The sequence below is a fragment of the Suricata suricatta genome, chromosome X, assembly GCF_006229205.1.
Source record: "Suricata suricatta isolate VVHF042 chromosome X, meerkat_22Aug2017_6uvM2_HiC, whole genome shotgun sequence".
NCBI lineage: Eukaryota > Metazoa > Chordata > Mammalia > Carnivora > Herpestidae > Suricata > Suricata suricatta.
The window spans coordinates 97,792,808-97,811,230 of record NC_043717.1 but is presented as its reverse complement, the minus strand read 5'-3'; the positions used below and the strand labels follow the sequence as shown (position 1 = coordinate 97,811,230).

At 45.4% G+C, this 18,423-nt stretch overlaps 1 protein-coding gene across 1 annotated transcript in view; it reads right to left on the bottom strand.

The window, feature by feature from the left end:
* Nucleotides 1–14,854: 14,854 nt before the first annotated feature.
* Nucleotides 14,855–18,423, bottom strand: part of ZIC3 (Zic family member 3) — an 11,177-nt gene continuing 7,608 nt past the window's right edge. The window contains exon 3 of the mRNA XM_029930435.1: nucleotides 14,855–15,428. Within this exon, the coding sequence (XP_029786295.1) occupies nucleotides 15,279–15,428 (150 nt within the window). The 3' untranslated portion in view covers nucleotides 14,855–15,278. The remainder of the gene's footprint in view (nucleotides 15,429–18,423) is intronic.

Below are 18,423 nucleotides of genomic sequence, written 5' to 3'. Positions count from 1 at the left end.
CCTGGAGGAATATGGGAATATTCTACCCTGATACAAAGGCAGAAGGTAACCAGTAGTCTTGGGTGTGGGGGTGGGCGAAACACACTTTGGAATCATATAAATTGTGTTAGTAACTTCTTGTGACATCTACTCATTGGTCAAATGTGACATATGTACGAACGAAAGGCTGAGGGTCTGCAGTGCATGGTATGTTACTGGCAGATCCGGCATTAGAAGTTTCCAAACCTGGGCGCGTAGGTGGCTTAGTCAGTTGAGCGTCCGACTTTGGCTCAAGTCATGATCTCGCAGTTCATGAGTTCAAGCCCTGCGCCGGGCTCTGTGCTGACAGCTCAGGGCTCGGAGCCTGTTTCAGATTCTGTATCTCCCTCTCTCTGCCTCTCCTCCACTTGTGTTCTCTCTGGCGTGTGCATGTGCGCTCTCGCTCTCGCTCTCTCTCAAAAATAAAAAATTTAGGGGCGCCTGAGTGCCTCACTCGGTTGAGCATCCAATTTCAGCTCAGGTCATGATTCTACAGTCAGTGGGTTCGAACCCTACGTGGGGCTCTGTGCTGACAGCTCAGAGCCTGGAGCCTGCTTCCAATTCTGTGTCTCCCTCTCTCTCTGCCCCTCCCCTCTCCCTCCCTCCCTCTCTCTCTCTCTCTCTCAAAAATAAACATTAAAAAATTAAAAGAAAAATAAGTTTCCAATCTTTTTGCAGTGGGTGTCAAATTTTCACCAAGTACTTTCATATAAACATTTCTGGAATTTCTAGGATATTTTCTGTTAAAGAGGTCTCACTCAAGGAAAAAAACCGTAATTCTTCTTCGTGTATACAAAGGACTAACAGGGACTGACTACCTACCAAAAGGATCTCCATCCCCTACAGAGTACTGCTGACCCTTAAACAAAGGGGGTTGGGTGCACTGACAGGCCCCCCCCCCACCCCACCCTGTTGAAAATCCCCATATGACTTCTGACTCTCAAAAACTTAACCTACCTTACTGATAACATGCATGAACAGTCGATCAACACAGTTTGTATGTCATGTGTATTATATATCATATTCTCGCAATAAAGTAAGCAAGCAAAAAGAAAGTGTTATTCAGAAAATCCTAAGAAAGAGAAAATACATGCACAGTGCTGTATTTATCCAAACCAATCCAGGCCTAAGTGAGCCCGCACAGTTCAAACCCGTGTTGTTCAAGGCTCAACTGTAATAGGAGATGTGATTTACACAAATACGTTTACTCATAACATTTTGTATTATTTTGTTTTAGGTTTTTAAAGATTTTCTGGAGCGCCTGGGTGGCTCAGTCGGTTAAGCATCCAGCTTCGGCTGAGGTCATGATCTCGCAGTTCGTGTGTTCGAGTCCCGAGTGGGGCTCTGTGCTCACAGCTCAGAGCCTGGAGCCTGTTTCAGATTGTGTCTCCTTCTCTCCTTACCCCTCCCCCACTCACACTCTGTCTCTCTCTGCCTCTCAAAAATTAATAAACATTAAAAAAAAATTTTAATATTTTCTTTTTAAGTAATCTCTACACCCAACGTGTCACTCCAACTCTCGACCTTGAATCCCACTTTCATGGACTCTTTTTGGATGAGAAAAGTAATGCTCATCACTTTTGAGCCAATGACGACTTCGCCTCCTCCCCTCCGCCCCTCATTTGGTTCTGGAAGCCCTGTGAGGGCATGGCCAGGGCAGAATTTCCCACCTCCATTTTGCTTCACCTTTACCGTGTGTGTTTCTGTTTCACTCCACCATGAACATTTTCTTCTAGTGAACTATCAAAGTGATCAGAAGTCTAATATACGAAAGTGTCTTCAAGGGCACCTGGGTGGCCCAGTCGATTAAGCATCCGACTTCGGCTCAGGTCATGGTCTCACGGGTTCGTAGGTTCGAGCCCCGAGTCAGGTTCTGTGCTGACAGCTAGCTCAGAGCCTGGAACCTGTTTCAGATTCTATGTGTGCCTCACTCTCTGTCCCTCCCTCATTCATGCTCTGTCTCCGTCTCAAAAATAAACCATAAAAAAATTAAGAATAAAAAAGAAAGTCTCTCCATCCGGTACTGCTTTCACAACTGTGCTCCATTGAGTTAGAGGAATCCTAACATTACATCAAAAAAGCCCACTAAGGAGTGGTGGTGATCTTTTCAGCCTAGAGAAGCGGATCCCAAACCTGACTGTGTGCCAGAATTGCCTGAATTTGAGTTCCTGAACCTCACCCCAGATGCACGGAATCAGAACCTCTGGCAGTAAGAACTCTGGAGGAACCTATGTCAGATAACACCCCTATTCATACATCAAGGAGAGGACGCTGCTCTTCTTAATTCCTTCACTCCAGTTCTGGAACTTTATTTTTTTTTAAGGTTTGTTTATTTTTGAGAGAGGGAGACAGCAAGTGAGGGAAGGGGCAGAAAGAGAGGGAGACAGGATCCAAGGCAGGGTCTGTGCTGACAGCACAGAGCTCGACGCAGGGCTTGAACTCATGAACCGCGCAATCATGACCTGAGCCAAAACCGGATACTTAACCAACGGAGCCACCCAGGCGCCCCCAGTTCTGCAACTTTAAACAGAACTTTACAGAACTATTGGAGGGTGGCAGAGAGACAACTGAGGTACTAGCTTTCGATGACCAGCTTATAACATAAAGTCCACACTCAATTCCCAGCCCACCTCCTAGCAGTCTCCTGCTAGCAGGTGCCGGCTCAAAATCCACACCCATAGGTATCTTCAGGAGGTCTCATAACAGGGGTTTCCAGATCCAGCTCCCCTTGGCTCCAGCCAAAGGAGACACCCGCCCCCCGTTATGCCAGTTAAGGTCACTGGCCCACTTTCCCAGGCCAGAGTGGTGGGCATTGAGATTCTTCTTCATTTCCTCCTGGGAAATTGCACTCACTCCTCATGTCTAGATAGCCTGACCCAGACAGATAATGAGGGGTCCACAAGTCCATTTCCCAAAGGCTGGTATGTTCAGTCTCAAATAATACCAAGACTGCCATCTTTCAGCTAGGCTAGCCAGCCCTGATGCAGGTCCAACTCAGTTCCTTGTCATGCCTTTCCTCTCATTTAAGGCTAAGGAAAGCTCAAACCTGCACACATCTCTTTGCTACAGATTAATCTCAATTCCAAATCTACTGAGAGAGAAATCCCAGGGCAAAAAGCCATACCCACCTCGGGTGGGGGGATCCGAGCTTAATCCATCTTTAGAAAGAGGGACATTCTTTAACTCTATTGGAGAGTAGTTTGTTTAAACCCAATTTACATCACCAAACAGACTGATTAGCATCTCAGTCTGAAGTAAGTTTCTTCCCGAACAAAGGCTTTTTATGACAAAAGTTGCTCATTGAGGCGGAGTTTCCCCAAACAAAGCCAAGACCTGCTATGCTTAAAGTGTGTACCTTCAAGCCCCTTCACACTTTTCTTCCTAGCTAAAACCTACCCAGCTCAAATGCCTCTTCTTCCTGGAAGCCTTCCCTGACCATCCTGGACCACCAGCATGTCTTTCTCCAATGACTCACAAGAGCTGTCGTCCATCCTGTTCACCTGCCAATAGCTCATACATGGACTTGAGACTTGGAACTATTCTTGGATGATTGTCCTGAACTTTGGAGTTATTTTCTCATTTGTGGGGCTTTTTAAAATTGATTTATTTTTGAGACACAGAGAGAGATCAGGGGAGGGGCAGAGAGAGAGCGGGGGAGAATCCCAAGCAGGCTCCACACTGTCGGCACAGAGCCCAACATGGGACTCGAACTCACGAACCATGAGATCATGACCTGAGCCGAAGTCGGCCGCCCAGCCGACAGAGCCCCCCGGGCTTCTTTAGCCCATCTGAGAGCCACTTCCGTGCTCCTCTCCAGCACTAGCTCTATCGGCGCTCACCACACGAGTGACCAGTGAGTGGTTGATAGAAATAATCGAAAGTATCCTGCTGCTCCCCAAAACGTCTATGAACTTGATATCATTTGTTCTGCCCTCACAACAGCCCCATATGGCAGGTATTGGCATTAACCCCATTACACCGATGAGGAAAACTGAGATTCGGAAAGGTAAGCAGATGCTCGGAGCTCACACAGCTGGGACACACAGGAGCAAGTCTCCTCTGGCTGCCCAGAGAACGTTCTCCTAGCTATTATTCTGAACTCCTTCGCAAGGAGCATACTGATGGGCCCCTGAGATTCGTGGAAAGGTATACTGCAAATTCAGGGCTGTGAAACGTGTACTTCATTTGATAATGGGGCACCATGGAAGGTTCTTGAGCACAGCAGTGACAAGAACGGTGTGAGGTGTTAGGAAGGTCAATCCAACAGTTGGGTGCAGAAACACCTGAGTGATGAGAGTCTGAGGGCCGGAGGACGGGAGGACGGGAGGGGGGGGGCGGGGGACGGGACCATGGTCCAGGTGAGGCAGTAGGTCGAACTTGAAGGAAGGAGGTAGACGTGTAAGATAGCAGAGTGAACCGGCCATGAAAACATGAAGAAGAAATGTCAGCACAATCCTCCTACCCCAGTTTCTGGAGTCAAAGAGGGGACCTGTCAATATTATACAAAATGAACATACTTTTACACGGCGTTCCTTTTCTCGTGTCTGATTGTGGTCTCCTCTCTCCCCTGTGACTGAACTATGGTCACCTTCCACGGGACTCTTCTGTTAGGTGTTGGATTTGTTTCTAAGGAACACAAACATTTAAGAGTTAGGATTGCAATGCTCCCGGCGTGGAGCCCAGCGACAGTATTGTATCTTCAAGGCTGAGATACAGTCAAACCTGCCCAGTGTTTCTGCCTCATTCGAACACTTCAGTTTGAACAATGCCAGAGAGAAAGCTGCTGTGATTCAAAATGACAGTGTGAATCAGGCACCCCTTCTGAAAACTGTGTGTTAAAGGAAACGAGAGAGGGGCACCTGGCTGGCTCACCGCGTGGAGCGTGGGATCCTCAGCTCTGGGGTGTGAGTTCGAGTCTTGTGCGGGATGCAGAGATTACTTTTTTGTTAAATAGTTTTTTATGTTTTTTAATTTGTTTTTGAGAGACAGAGAGAGACAGCATGAACAGGGGAGGGTCAGAGAGAGAGGGAGACACAGAATCTGAAGCATGCTCTAGGCTCTGAGCTAGCTGTCAGCACAGAGCCCAACGCAGGGCTCGAACCCACGAACCGTGAGATCATGACCCGAGCCGAAGTCAGCCACTCAACCAACTGAGCCACCCAGGCGCCCCAAGATTACTTTTTAAAAAGTAAATTCTTCAACAAGAAATAAAAGGAAAAGAAAGAAAGAAAATAAGAGATATCTCACTTGTATTCAATCAGGGATTGGGACCACATCCAGAAGTTTAAACAAAAACGGAGAATTGCATATACTGTTTTGGTCTTGATGAGGACGTAATCACTAATTTTAAAAATATTTAGGGGCGCCTGAGTGGCTCAGTCAGGTAAGCGTCCGACTTCGGCTCAGGTCATGATCTCACCATTTGTGAGTTTGAGCCCCGTGTCAGGCTCATGATCTCACCATTTGTGAGTTTGAGCCCCGTGTCAGGCTCTGCGCTGACAATTTGGAGCCTGGAGCCTGCTTCCGATTCTGTGTCTCCCCCTCTCTCTGTCCCTTTCCCATTCATGCTCTGTCTCTCAAAAATAAAAATGGTAAAAAAAAAAAATTCTTAAATATTTAAACACTTAAACTTTTTTCCAAAACCTGATGCAAACAAGAGTATTTTCTCTCCTGCTCCTTCTCTGACCTTTCCTATCAGCCCTCCTCCAGCTGGATTTTTCCAGATCCCTTTTGATTATTTCTATTTCTGTCTCCAGAAAAGTGCATGGCTAGATACTGCTCAGACAAATGTGATCCTATGACCCTGGATGATGAGGACTCACTGGGTCCCATGATTTACATGTCAAATGCCTTTCAATAGCTTCAAATATTTGGGATTACGAATGCTCCAATAATGCATTAGGCACTTGTGGTGGTATTGAAGCCACAAGAAAGGAACATCACTTTATTAATACAGGGTTGGAGATGTGCTCTTTCACGGAGGGAGGGAGCCACACGCGGAAGAAAGCACATACGCTCTACGTCTCTGATCCCAAAGAATCCAGAGTAAGCCTCATCAGACAGAAGGAGCCTAGGGCCCGGCACCGGAGTGTGCCCAGCCCTCCTGATTTCACGAGTGGAATGGTGAGTACCAAAAAGGGTCGCGCCGAAATGGGAAGTTCGTCCCTTTACTGCACTCGGAAAGCTTTACTGTACTGTGCCTCTATTTAGTGTGCAGACTGTAATAAAATCCATGTGTGAACGTTTATATTTTAAAGATGTTGGGGCTCCAATATGTTCCGAATTAGGGCTTTGGAAAATACTGTATAGATTCAACACAAAGCTAACTGAAAGACTAATCTTCCCATTCTCACACTTTAATTAGTGCGACTTGTCACTACAACTTTTTATGATGGAAAGTATCAGGCCTTTTATCTTACTTTTAAGCCCCATTCTGCAAACAGTAGAAAGGGAACTGAAAAGACAAAGGAAATTGCATTTTATGGAACAATAAGGGGAGTCTTTAAAAATCCGGGAAGTTCACAAACTGCCAATGAAAATCTACTTGGAGGCACCACCACTAGGAAGATGGCGGTTTTACTGAGGACACGATATTATCCTTAATCCCCTCCAGAATCCAAAGGCTAAGAAAGAATAAGAACATTTCATTACAGCAGCCCATAAGGGTGGTCTTTCAATGGCATCTCTTAATATGTAGGAATTCAGAGAGGAGTTCCAAAGCTATGACAAATTCTCCTTTGTCGTACCTGAGTTCTCTTTACCATCAGGTTGCAGTTATGCAACAAACGTGTATTACAAAATGTATTACATTGATCTCATTGTTTCCCTAAATATTGTTCCGACACCTTTGGTAGAAAATATGGCGCTGAAAAAACACAAAGATGGGTGCTAAAATCAGTAAAAAGAAATTGAAAGATTTACAGAATTAGCCGGAAATTAAGCCCCACACGACTACAAATGTGATGGCGTGAGCTACCGTTATTAGATGAGCCAGATTTAGCAAACTTGACATCTAAGTAAATAATGCACTCACCATGTTCTCAGGAAATGGTGACTTAAGAAAAAGAAAGAAAAAGAGCTAAAAAAGCCAGAAGCCACAGACTAAAATAGGGCTTTCTGAGTTTGTACAATTCTTTTCTGCAAACACTACTTATGTCAACATTATTGTAGTTTGTCCTCAAGATAGAAGAGGCTGGATGTGAATTCACGTGCTGTTTGAGGAAAAGTGCATGTTTTGAAAGCACATGGGCCCAAAAAACAAACACAAAGTCGACCATGCAGTGTTTCTCTTTTGGAGTGAAAAATAATTGCTTACTGCTAAGACAGTTTCCCTTCACTCTTTCATTAGCATTTAATTTGGGGGAGATTCAGCTGGTTTACTTTGTGTCTGACTTGGGAACCGAAGCTGTAAACTGAGGTCGATTGAGAGCTTCGCAGAGCAGAATAGGAAAAGGAGGAGGGGGCTCTGGAAACAGGGAGGGGGTTGCAGTAGAGAATTCCTGCCTTATAGATTCCAAGACACATGCCCATTGATCCCCTTTCTCCGCTCCCCCACCTGCAGTTAAAAGTGGGCACCTGGGTGGCTCACTTGGTTAAGCATCAGACCAGCTCAGGGCATGATCTCCAAGTTGGTGAGTTCGAGCCCCACCTCCGGCTCTCTACTGTCAGCATCCTACCTGCTTAGGCTCCTCTGTCTCCCTCTCTCTCTGCCCCTCTTCAGTGCCCGCCTGTAAGCTGTGGGCTCTCGCTCTCTCTCTCTCCCTCCCTCTCTTTCTCTCAATAAATAAACTTTAAAAAAAACTGGATCAAAAACAACAACAACAGAAATACCCTGTCTCCTACATCAGAAGCCCAATTCAAAACATACTCCAATTCTAGACTTCTCCTCAGCATGACCCAAACCCCAAGGGGATGGGGAAAGAGAAGACAGAACAGAAGAAGAGGCAGTGGTCTTGTCTTTTCCTGCCTCTCCCATTACCACCCCCATTTCGTCCGGGGAGCTGGGGAAACAGAGCCAAGGTGTGCCTCTGGCATCCATGGTTGGGTCACCAAACACTGTTGTGGTTCCATCATCCGACTACATTGTGAATTAAAGTTGAAAGAGGATTGGCAAAAAAAAAATTTCCTGCGAGGTAATCCAGAGACTCTGACTAAGCACTGATTCGAGAGAGAAATACATTGTGAGTTTAAAAATAACCTCAAACCTTAAGGCTCGCTCCATTAGGAGAGCAGAAGGCTCTTGATCTCCCGGTTGGGAGTTTGAGCCCTGTGTAGGGGTCGAGTGCACTCTACCTACCACTCACCAAACGCACATGAACTAAGTAGGGATAACTCAGTTGCATTCAAACAGGTAGCATATTTAATATAACGGAAAGACAATCCTTTAGCGCCAGTAATGCTAAAAGTTAACTTTAGACTTGGCTTTTTGTTCCAAATAAAGCTGTGGCAATATCTACCTAAAAGCAATACAGGGTAGGTAAAAGAATTATTGTTCCCATTACAGAAAAAGCGAGAACATTATTTTCCGATTCAGGAAAAGCCAGAATTCTTAAGACAACACAGTATTTAGAACGTTACCATTTTTAATATGTCATGATCATTGACACAGAAAACTGCAGAAACGCGGAGGAGGACTTTTGGCATCATGAATGGGAAATGATCAGAAATACAAAAAGACTTGGGTTTTGCATGTAAGTTAAATGTTAAATCAAACAAACACAGGCTGAGAAATCTACCCCTTGCGTGTAGATGCCAATTTGTCCTCAGGTCTACATGTCTGTGTCTCCGGATGGTGGGCAGTTCTACATTGGCGAAAGGAAGTAGAGAAAATGGAGACAGCTGTCCACACTGCAAAAATAAATTTGCTATGGATGAAAGTCATTTTGCAGTTGATTAATTGAGCAGGCCATTCTGATATACTGAATCTTAAGAGAGCACTGCTAAACAGATAGATACCTTGGTAGCAAAGGGTTCCAAGAGCTTCGATTCTTGCCATTCTCTAGGATCCTTCTATGACTTCCAGAGAGATCAGTTTCACCTGGAATACTTCGTTGAAAAGGCATATCCCCAGGTGAAGTTTGACTTCATTTATCTATCCTGGGTCCAAGAAATGTTGTTGTGGTGGGGTATTTTAAATTTTTTAAAAATATATGTTTCTTTAAGTTTTATTTATTTTGATAGAGAGAGAGAGGAGGGAGAGAGAGAATCCCAAGTGGAGTCTATGCTGTCAGTGCAGAGCCTGATGCAGGGCTTGACCTCGCGAACCCTGAGGTCATGACCTGAGCCAAAATCAAGGGTCAGACCCTTAACCGACTGAGACACCCAGGTGCCCCACGTTGTTGTGGTTTGTTTTTTGGGGTTCTTGTTTGTTTGTTTGTTTTTACGTAACCTCTATGCCCAACGTGGGGCTCGAACTCACGATTCTGAGATCAAGAGCTGCACACTGACTGGGCCAGCCAGTTGCCGCCACCCCTCACCAAGACATTTTGATACAGGTCATCTGCAAGACACACATCAGGTGGCCCTGTGACCCTCATAATTCCGTGAAAATATCCAAATAGGCAAAGATAAAATGTCAGTTAAATTACTTCATGTATTCCATGCAAGCAAACTTTGAGTTAGTCATCTGTTTATTGAACACTGATTAATTGCTGAGCGTTGTGCCAAGCCAGGCAGAGTACGTGCAGAACTCAGTATCCTTAGCACCCAGTTATCTGTATAACTTGGTGACGCCCCACTTCGTATTGTCCTTACACAACGCCAGAACGTGCAGCTAATTTAATGAATCAGTGGGTTTCAGTATATACGATAACTTCACGATTCATATCAAATGTTTTCTGGGGTGACTTTGGAGTGTTGGCGTCGATTAGATATAGCTCTCCTCTAGCTTCAAGAGTGCCTAACGAAATCAATGAGGCATGCAGTGCAAGTCTTGCCTGACACTATTCCTAAATAGAGACGTTTCTGGAATGGTGGAGTGGTGGTCAGAGCGTGCCCTGAATTTAACCATTTAAGAGGAAAAGAAAAGCCCAGGACACACCACAGGTGCTTGAGGCCGATGCTTAAGGTGAGAATCAGTGAGGTCTCCCTTCTTCCATTCCACGCGATACCTGCAAAACTCATTCGAGCCACTTGCAGCCATTGCAATATTTTTCTAGCACTGAAGAAAGGGGTTTTACCATCTACTTTAGCTAAAGAATGCTCTCTCCCGACTCTACCAGGAACTCCAGTTTTGAACACCAGACTACTGTGAACATATATACACACAAACCAGGTTTCCTTTATTGAGCACCATATATGCACAGAATAAGTTTCAATTAGTGTGGGCTACAGAACTGGTCCTCCCCCACCCCAACAAAAAATGCCCGAGGCCACACACTTATAGAAATGAATGCAAATTGAAAACAACTGCACAATTACCTTTTCAAGGGTAGAAGATGTGATAAAATATTTATCGTGTATCAGGATTTTGTGTTTCGCGATGACCGACTCATTTTCTGGTTTACTATTTGCCCAGTAGAAAACCATACTGGTGACTTTATAAATTCAAAGTTGTTTCTAGATTTTTCTTTCTGTTGCTGTTTCAGTAGGGAAGCGTTCATGTTGTAAGTCCTGACTTTCAATTCATACGTTCCAACTATTCACTTATCCAAAGTGATCCCAGCTGAAGCCCGACCAAAAGCATTTGGGCTTGAGTTCAGTGTTCAAATGCTTGTGTTATGGAATTAGTAAATATGCAATTACAGGGAATCTAACGGAGCCAGATGCATGCGGTCGGGACACAGGCAAAGTAGAGATTACGTTTTATGCATGCAAAAGCAAATAATGCAGTTAAACAGGGCTCACTAATGAATTGCATCCATTTTGAACCAGTGGGACCATCTGAATTTTCACTGGTTCAGAGAGATGTCTTTAAGCTCTGCAATGGGGAGCCTGGGTGACTCAGTAGGTTAAGCGTTTGACTTCGGCTCAGGTCATGATCTCATGATTCATGGGTTCGAGCCCTGCGTCGGACTCTGTGCTGACAGATAGCTCGGAGCCTGGAACCTGCTTCGGATTCTGTGTTTCCCTCTCTCTCTGACCCTCCCTTGCTTGCACTGTCTCTCTCTGTCTCTCAAAAATAAATTTAAAAAACTTTTTTAATTTACAAAAAAAGCTCTGCAATGTTCAACACTTACAAAAGTAGTATGAGGTTTTGAGGACCCATAGCAAAGACCATCCAAAAACGTTGTCCTTCAAGTTTTTCCTAAATAAGGGTCTCTCTCCCCTCTCCCACTCAATTGCATTCACAACAATGTCTTAGCAGAAAGTCTTGTGAGGATGCTTCCCTACAGTCTCATTCACAAGATTAAATCTAGTGCCAGGGACAGAAACATGGTGTTGCAGTGTTCAACAACGTAACGTTCAATGGAGGAAGCTTCATTTCAGATCCTTGATGTACCCGCAAATCAGGCTCAAAAACCATGGAAGGCTCAGAAATGATCAAGGAGTAAGCGCCTGTTGGAACAGATGCACAGACGCTGTGCTGGAAGAAAAGACAAATGCCGAAGTGCATAATGATTCTGAAAAGATTTCTTTATCAAACATGTCATTTGTTTGAAAGACCGGGGTCATTGGCATCAGATGTGGGGTACCAGCTTGTTAGCAAAGTGAAACATGATGGCTGCAGGATACTGGCGACTGATGAATCAATTGAAATCACTGGTGTTGCTCAACTGAACGTCTTCATTTAATACGTCAACGGTCAGAAGTTCAGGAAACACCTTTGGTTTGGGGTTATCGCCACAACCCGTACGTAAGATGTCCCATCTCAGCGAATACTCTGGCTAAATGTTTTCTATAAAGAATAGCCAGGGTTCATGGGTGGCTCGGTCGGTTAAGCATTCGGCTTCAGCTCAGGTCATGATCTCACGGTTCGTGGGTTTTAGCCCCGCGTTGGGCTCTGTGCTGACAGCTCAGAGCCTGGAGCCTGCTTCAGAATCTATATCTCCCTTTCTCTCTGACCCTTCCCTGCTCGTACTGTCTCTTTCTGTCTCTCAAAAATAAGTAAGAAACATTAAAAAAAAAAAGAATAGCAAAGTCCCCCAAGAAATGTTATCAGCTGGCCAACCAATTACATACTCTGCTTGCTGGCCATTAGCTGCAAGAAAACGTAACCGAGTGAGTTTTTCCACATCAGTTCTGGCTGAGTAATATTTGTGAAGTGTAAACAATTCCTATGCATTGGGTTCATATTGAGATGTTAAAAAGCATTTATGCATCGGTACCACAAATTGCCCATTATCCACTCTGGGACATTTACAGAGGGAATTGTTGGCAATCACATTTTTCTTATTTCACTCATGAAGGTTCTGATGACCTGACCTAAAAGCAAAGAGGCCTCTTTTTTTCCCCTCGCTAAGGAAAAGCAACAGAAGCAGGAACACTTCTCTAAAAATCAAAGAGGGTGTTCTTCTGTCTTCTCCCCCTGCCCTCAACCTTCCTATTTTACCGGAAAAAAACTGTGCTGACTGATTTGATCCTTGGGACTGTAGAGTAATGTCACCTATAAGAGGATCCAGCCACGGGAGGCACTAGAGCCCTGTAGTGTAGACGTCAGTTTTGAAATCGGTCATTTAGTATAACCTTGCTCTTACCAAGTAATTAACAACCAGTACTCAGAACAAAGTTGACACGGGGCGGACCCCCACATATAATAGGGCAAAGTCAGAAAGAAACAGACAAGAGAGATATACCAGTTTGGGAAGAGCTTCGTGGGATTGGTGTTTTTGTTCTGTTTTGCTCCAGGAAGAGACCTATCTCTGAGAAAAAAAATAATGCTGTATTGGAGCACTTCTTCACTTGCAGTGTAGCCTTAGTTTTCACATAAAATAATCAGGGTACCCTTTTAAAACATAAGAAAACCAAAAGTATGGCTGTAAAGTAATAAGACTGGTGGCCATTGTTTCGTATTTGTTTGTTTGTTTGTTTGTTTGTTTTGGGGTGTTTTTTTATCTTAAGTGAGGTCATCACCTAGGGAGTCTATAAACTTATTCTAAGGAGGCTGACATTAGTCAAAACATTTTAGGGACTCTTGAGAACTGTTTTCAAAGCTAGCTTCCAAGCCCCATAAGAAAATGGGCCTCTTTATTCTATAGTCAACCTCACGTAATACTAATAATAAATAATAAATTTAGTCGGGGGGAGACTGAATAATTTAAGACATCACCCGATTTCATCGTTGTGTTAAATGTGAATGCCAATTTTCACATTGTAAAATTGTCGCTTAATTTAAATACGGTAAGAATCAAGCTGTTGACTAAAGTAACATTTTATCAAATTAGCAGTAAACCATTAAGTCATTATGTGTACAGATTTGAAGTACACAACTTATTTTTATCTGGGAATAAGCGTATTTGTTGGAAGATAACGAACAGCAGGCATTTAATAACATTTTAATTTTATGTGTTTAAATATTCAGAGCTATGTTCATAAGCCCACGTGCCTGATCTAGCCATTATGCTTATGAAATGCAGTATTTCTTATATACCCTAAGTCTCCATCTATTTTCTGAAAACTGCATTCATTTGTACCCCAGCACAAATCACTGGGTGTTTTTAGCAAAATAATCCATAATATTAAAACTAGGAAATTACCCCAAAGCAACCATAGCTACCTGTAAGAGGAAAAGAAGGGAATTCTCCTTTGTTCAGTGGGCTTTAGGGACTTTTGTTGTTGTTGTTAATCCATAGAATAACTCCTAGGAGGTATTATTATCACAGTGCTGCTGGCTCATGCACAACTTGGTCGTCTACCTTTCCAAGGGCTTTTTAAATAATCCCATTACAATACTCCACTGCCTGTCTGAAAGAACACAGGTCTCGCTCTTAAAAACAAAAACAAAACAAAACAAATTCTACCAACACCGTTCTACGGGATATAAAAATGTCAAGTCTTAGGGAGCCAAGACTCTGAGCATCAGTCTTGCTTGACTGGCCTGAAATCCTCCTCCTGATGTAAATGAACAACAAAAATCAGAGGGAGATGAGCCGTTCTCCCTCTCCTTAAAAATTAGAGCATCATCAGTCTACTTAGAAATTTTAATAAAACTGGATCTAAAAAACCAATCGCAATATATGCTATCAGGCTGCAATTTTACAATGCCTCATCACGGCATAATCACGTCAAATAAATAGAATGATGGCCACTCACAGATTACATTAGATTACCGATGTTAAATTTAAAATGAGAAATCAAGTATCTGGAGCTCGATGCATTGCTCTGGAGTGTCTTCATCTTCTCTAACACTACAGTTAATTAACGACAACTCGTGTTTTAATAACACCTATAGTCCATGATTCTAGAAGTGTCCTAATCAATGGTTGCCAACTCGTCTACCCCAAGAACCACTGGGGTCCTGAATAACAGGCATGTATGTGCTATCCTGCAATGTCTGTTCCCCTTCTCCTTTCTTCTTGGAGGCTATCTTTAGCTTTGTCTTTCTCTTTTTCACCCAAAGAGTGGTGTGCAAATGCTCTAGTTCTCCAAACTCCTGCCTCCAGTCCTTCCTTCTAATCACCCCATCAATCCTTGACTCTGAATTTTCCACCGACTTCCCCAGCACCTGGCCCTGAGTCCCTCTGGGAGAACCACTGTGAGCTCAAAAGAATTGGTTGAGATTTGTTCAGTGGGTTGGGTCCTCCCCCCGCACCGCCCCCGCCGCGCTCCCCCCCCCCGGATTTATTGCTCAGTGAAAGCCCAGCGATATGTGAATAGAATATAAATTGTCCCAATTCAACAGGTTAATCGACATTATTTAGGAGTTATCATTGTCACTGTAATAAAACAACAATCACAAAACATTTTAATGGTTTTATTTAGGTCAAACAACAATTGTAGGGATCCTGGGTACTGCTTTTTGAACACAAACATACAAAGTCAACAGAACAAGCATTCGTGTTTCCAGTTTTAAACACGTTAGCCTTACACATGGGATGCAGGTATTTGAAAGAGATTTTCAACAAGGTCAACACAATGCATGAGCTAATTAATACACACCTCCATCTTGCCATGGATAATCCTAAAGTGGCAGGGTGTGAAGGCCAGGGGAGGGGCAAGAGGGGTTTTGCTTTTTCATTTTCACAAATGATTGCTCAACACAGGCTGAAATACACCAAAGGGAGAAACTAAGTCTTTTTTATACCTAGGGAAGCTACCACTCTTACAATGATCACTTCAAGGTAAAAGACATCCAAATTGATGTGGTTTTCTTTGAAACCTCATCAGTAAATCATTTCTTGCACAGTAGGCTGGGCATGAACCCTGCATTTAGGATAGGTAGTGTTATAGAGAGGTGGCTGCTGCATACCAACGTCAGTATCAAGTTCTTCATCAGGAATTAGAGACTGTCCCGGATACCACGCAGGACAACACTGGCAAAAAAACAAAAAGTGAACTGCAGATAGGTCAAAACAGGCTATAATCACTCTTAGAAAAATTTCTTAAAACGTCACTGGATGTATCATTTTAAATGCAAGATTATAACAGAACACACAATGGAATCTTTCCTCTTAACACCATCCACTGAAACGATCTTTACATACGCTGTGTGTTAATAACGCACATTAGATAGCGCAGACATCCTGGCCGAGATCAAGCCTAATAAACTTGCCTTCTGCTGATCGCTAGTTTTACACTTACTGTAAGCTCCCATTTCTATTTATCCATCAGAGTAGCCAACAGGTTGAAGTGTCATCACATTAAAAAGACGCAAAATTGTTTGCTTTGTTGCATGATTTTTAAAGAAAGAGGTTTTCTTTTGTTCAGAGATTTTTTTTTTGAAACAGGAGTTCCTTGAATCTTATTCAAAGAAGTTTTGCTCCTGTGTTATTTATTTATTGGTCCAAGTGCCATGAACCACTCCCCGCCTTCTCATGTCTCCTGTGAACTTAGTGTGTTTCAAGCTGCAAATTTCAAGGATGATGACGGAACCCAAGCCTTAGTGGGAAAAGCAGTGCCCTTCGGAGTCCTCACACAAATATAAGAGTTCTACCGGTTTATGGCTCATCCAGATTTGCAGAAATTCCATTCACATAACCCCTATGCAAATCAGCCAGCTTTACCATATCAAATGACCCAAAGAACACCGCAGGTATCCAGGGGAGACCGTTCATCAGTGCATCTTTAGCTTGATTTTAATGTCAATTTGAGAGGCAATCTAGGCTCTGTAGTTCTGAGAAAGACAAACTGCCTAACCATTAGCTAAAGCTTTTCCAGTTAATGAACTTTTCATTTTTCACACTTTCAGCACCAAGAGATTTAACCGGGGGGTGGGGGAGGGGGAGCCAAACCTCAGGGTTCAAACTACAGCATGGAAAAATAAAGTATAGGCCAAGCACCATCTACTTCCTTTGATCTCTCAAAGATGTCAATACTCCATTCCAGGGAGGGGGTGGGGAGAGTGGCTGAGCCCGGGAAGGAAACTTCAACCAAAGGGAGGGAAAGAAAGATCTGTTTGGTGGCAATTTCAAAACAAGTTGCCAAACTGCAGAAGGGGCTCCAAGCCCCTTTGACTTGCAGGAATTACACATAAGAAAAGGACAGAAAATACTACAAGGAATGCTTATTATTTTAATTGCCCAAGGGTTTCCAATGCAAAGCACGACAACTTAAATGCATATTCCAAATTCTTGCTCCAAAACCGTCTTCTTTCAGCAATGAAAAGGAGGAAAGACAACCCCATCAATTGTTCTCTGCAGATAAAAGCACTGTTTTGCAGATTCCCCCCTCCCCCCGCCCCCAGATCTGGGCCAGCTTTGCTAATGACCTGCCCACCCACCTGGGACCCTTCCCAAGGTGGCCCCTGGGAACTGCCCCACACCTTCAGGTGCCCAAATGCTTGACGGCGGGCAGCCCCAAGAAGGCTGCCTTTTTGTGCAGCTCTTGGCCTCCACGAAGACGCAACCTGAAAGAATTCATCCGCTTATTTTCCTAGAGGAGGCGAGGGTCAACAACTACATCCTTTTATCCTCCCCCCCTTTTTTTTGTCCTCACGAAACACACATCCGAAGGTGAAGCTTCGACATTCTTCTGCAGAAAATACACGAGCCTCAGACTCCAGAGCTAACGCGGGCTCTTTCACCCGCCAGCATTTAGGCAGTAAAGCAAAAGCTGAATGAAAGTTTTCGCGACTGTGACCTTCCGCCAGCCCCCCCCCCGCTTGGGTTAAGATCGCCAGCTGTTCCCGCACACACAAAAGCTGCGACAGTACCATTTTTCAAAGGCCCACGTTTAAATGAGATATGCAGGCAGCTGGACCCGAGCAACGTGTAGGGTTCGAACTCGCGATGGCACCTCTCGGGCGAGAAGCCGGGGCATTTTATTCGGAAATGGTACCTGCGTGCTCCCCTCCCGGGCCCCGCCATTGTCCTTGGAAGAGAAAGTGTCCGATCATTGGCAGTTTTGGGGGCTCGGAGGAGCTGTGGACTCCCGACCCGGCCCAAGAACTCAAAATGGCATTCCCCGCGCCCCACCCCACCCGGGAGGAGAGGGTTTTGAGCGGGACAAGAGGGTGAGGCAGCCTCCGGCGGGTTTCAAGTCCAAGTCCCATGGGAGCCCCAACCCCCAGAAGGCTAGCCAACTTCCCACGCCCAGAATGCCCTGGAAGAACTTCTTCGCTTCCGTTTTTTTTTTCACAATTTTGCGTTCGGCCACCGCGATCTACATTCTCCCGCGAGGCGCTCGGAGCCGGGGAAGGACGAGGGAGTTTAAAGCGCACAACAGCTCGGCAGCCCGCAGTCAGCGCTTTGCTGCGCTCCGCGGGGGTTCGCATCCGGCCGCCATGTTCACCACTCGAGAGCCGCCCCAAAACCACCCCCCTTCCCCACACCCCTCTCCTCCCCGCCCTCCCTACCCGCTCCCCCGAGGCCGCGGCGCTGCGAAGCCGCTTTCAACTCCCGCCCCGCCCCCCCCCCCCCCAGCCAGAGCGGCTCGACGGCTGCGGAGTGTGCGCCTGCGCGGGAGTGGGGGCGGAGGGAGGGGGCGGCGGGCTTGAAAAGGCCGGAGCGACAGGGAGCGGGGGAGGGGTTGGGGCCCGGCCGATCTACTCTTTCCTCGCAGCGGGTCCCCGCTCGGGCCCCGGCCCGGCTCTCGCACGTGCGCGCTAAAAACCCACTTCAAAGTCCGCTCCCGGCGCGGGGGCAGCCCCCTCCGGGCCGGCCCTCGGACCCTCGCACCCCCGCGCGGTCCGCCGACCAGGCCCCGGGCCTCACCCCCCACCCCCACCAGTCCCGGCCCAGCGGAGAGACCGGGAGGGCCGGGCCGGAGGACGCCATCGCCGGAGCCCGGGCGGCCGGGAGCAGCATTGGGGCGGCCGAGGGCCTCCCTTCCCCCCACCCCCCCATCGCCCCCCACCCCCACTGCCCGGAG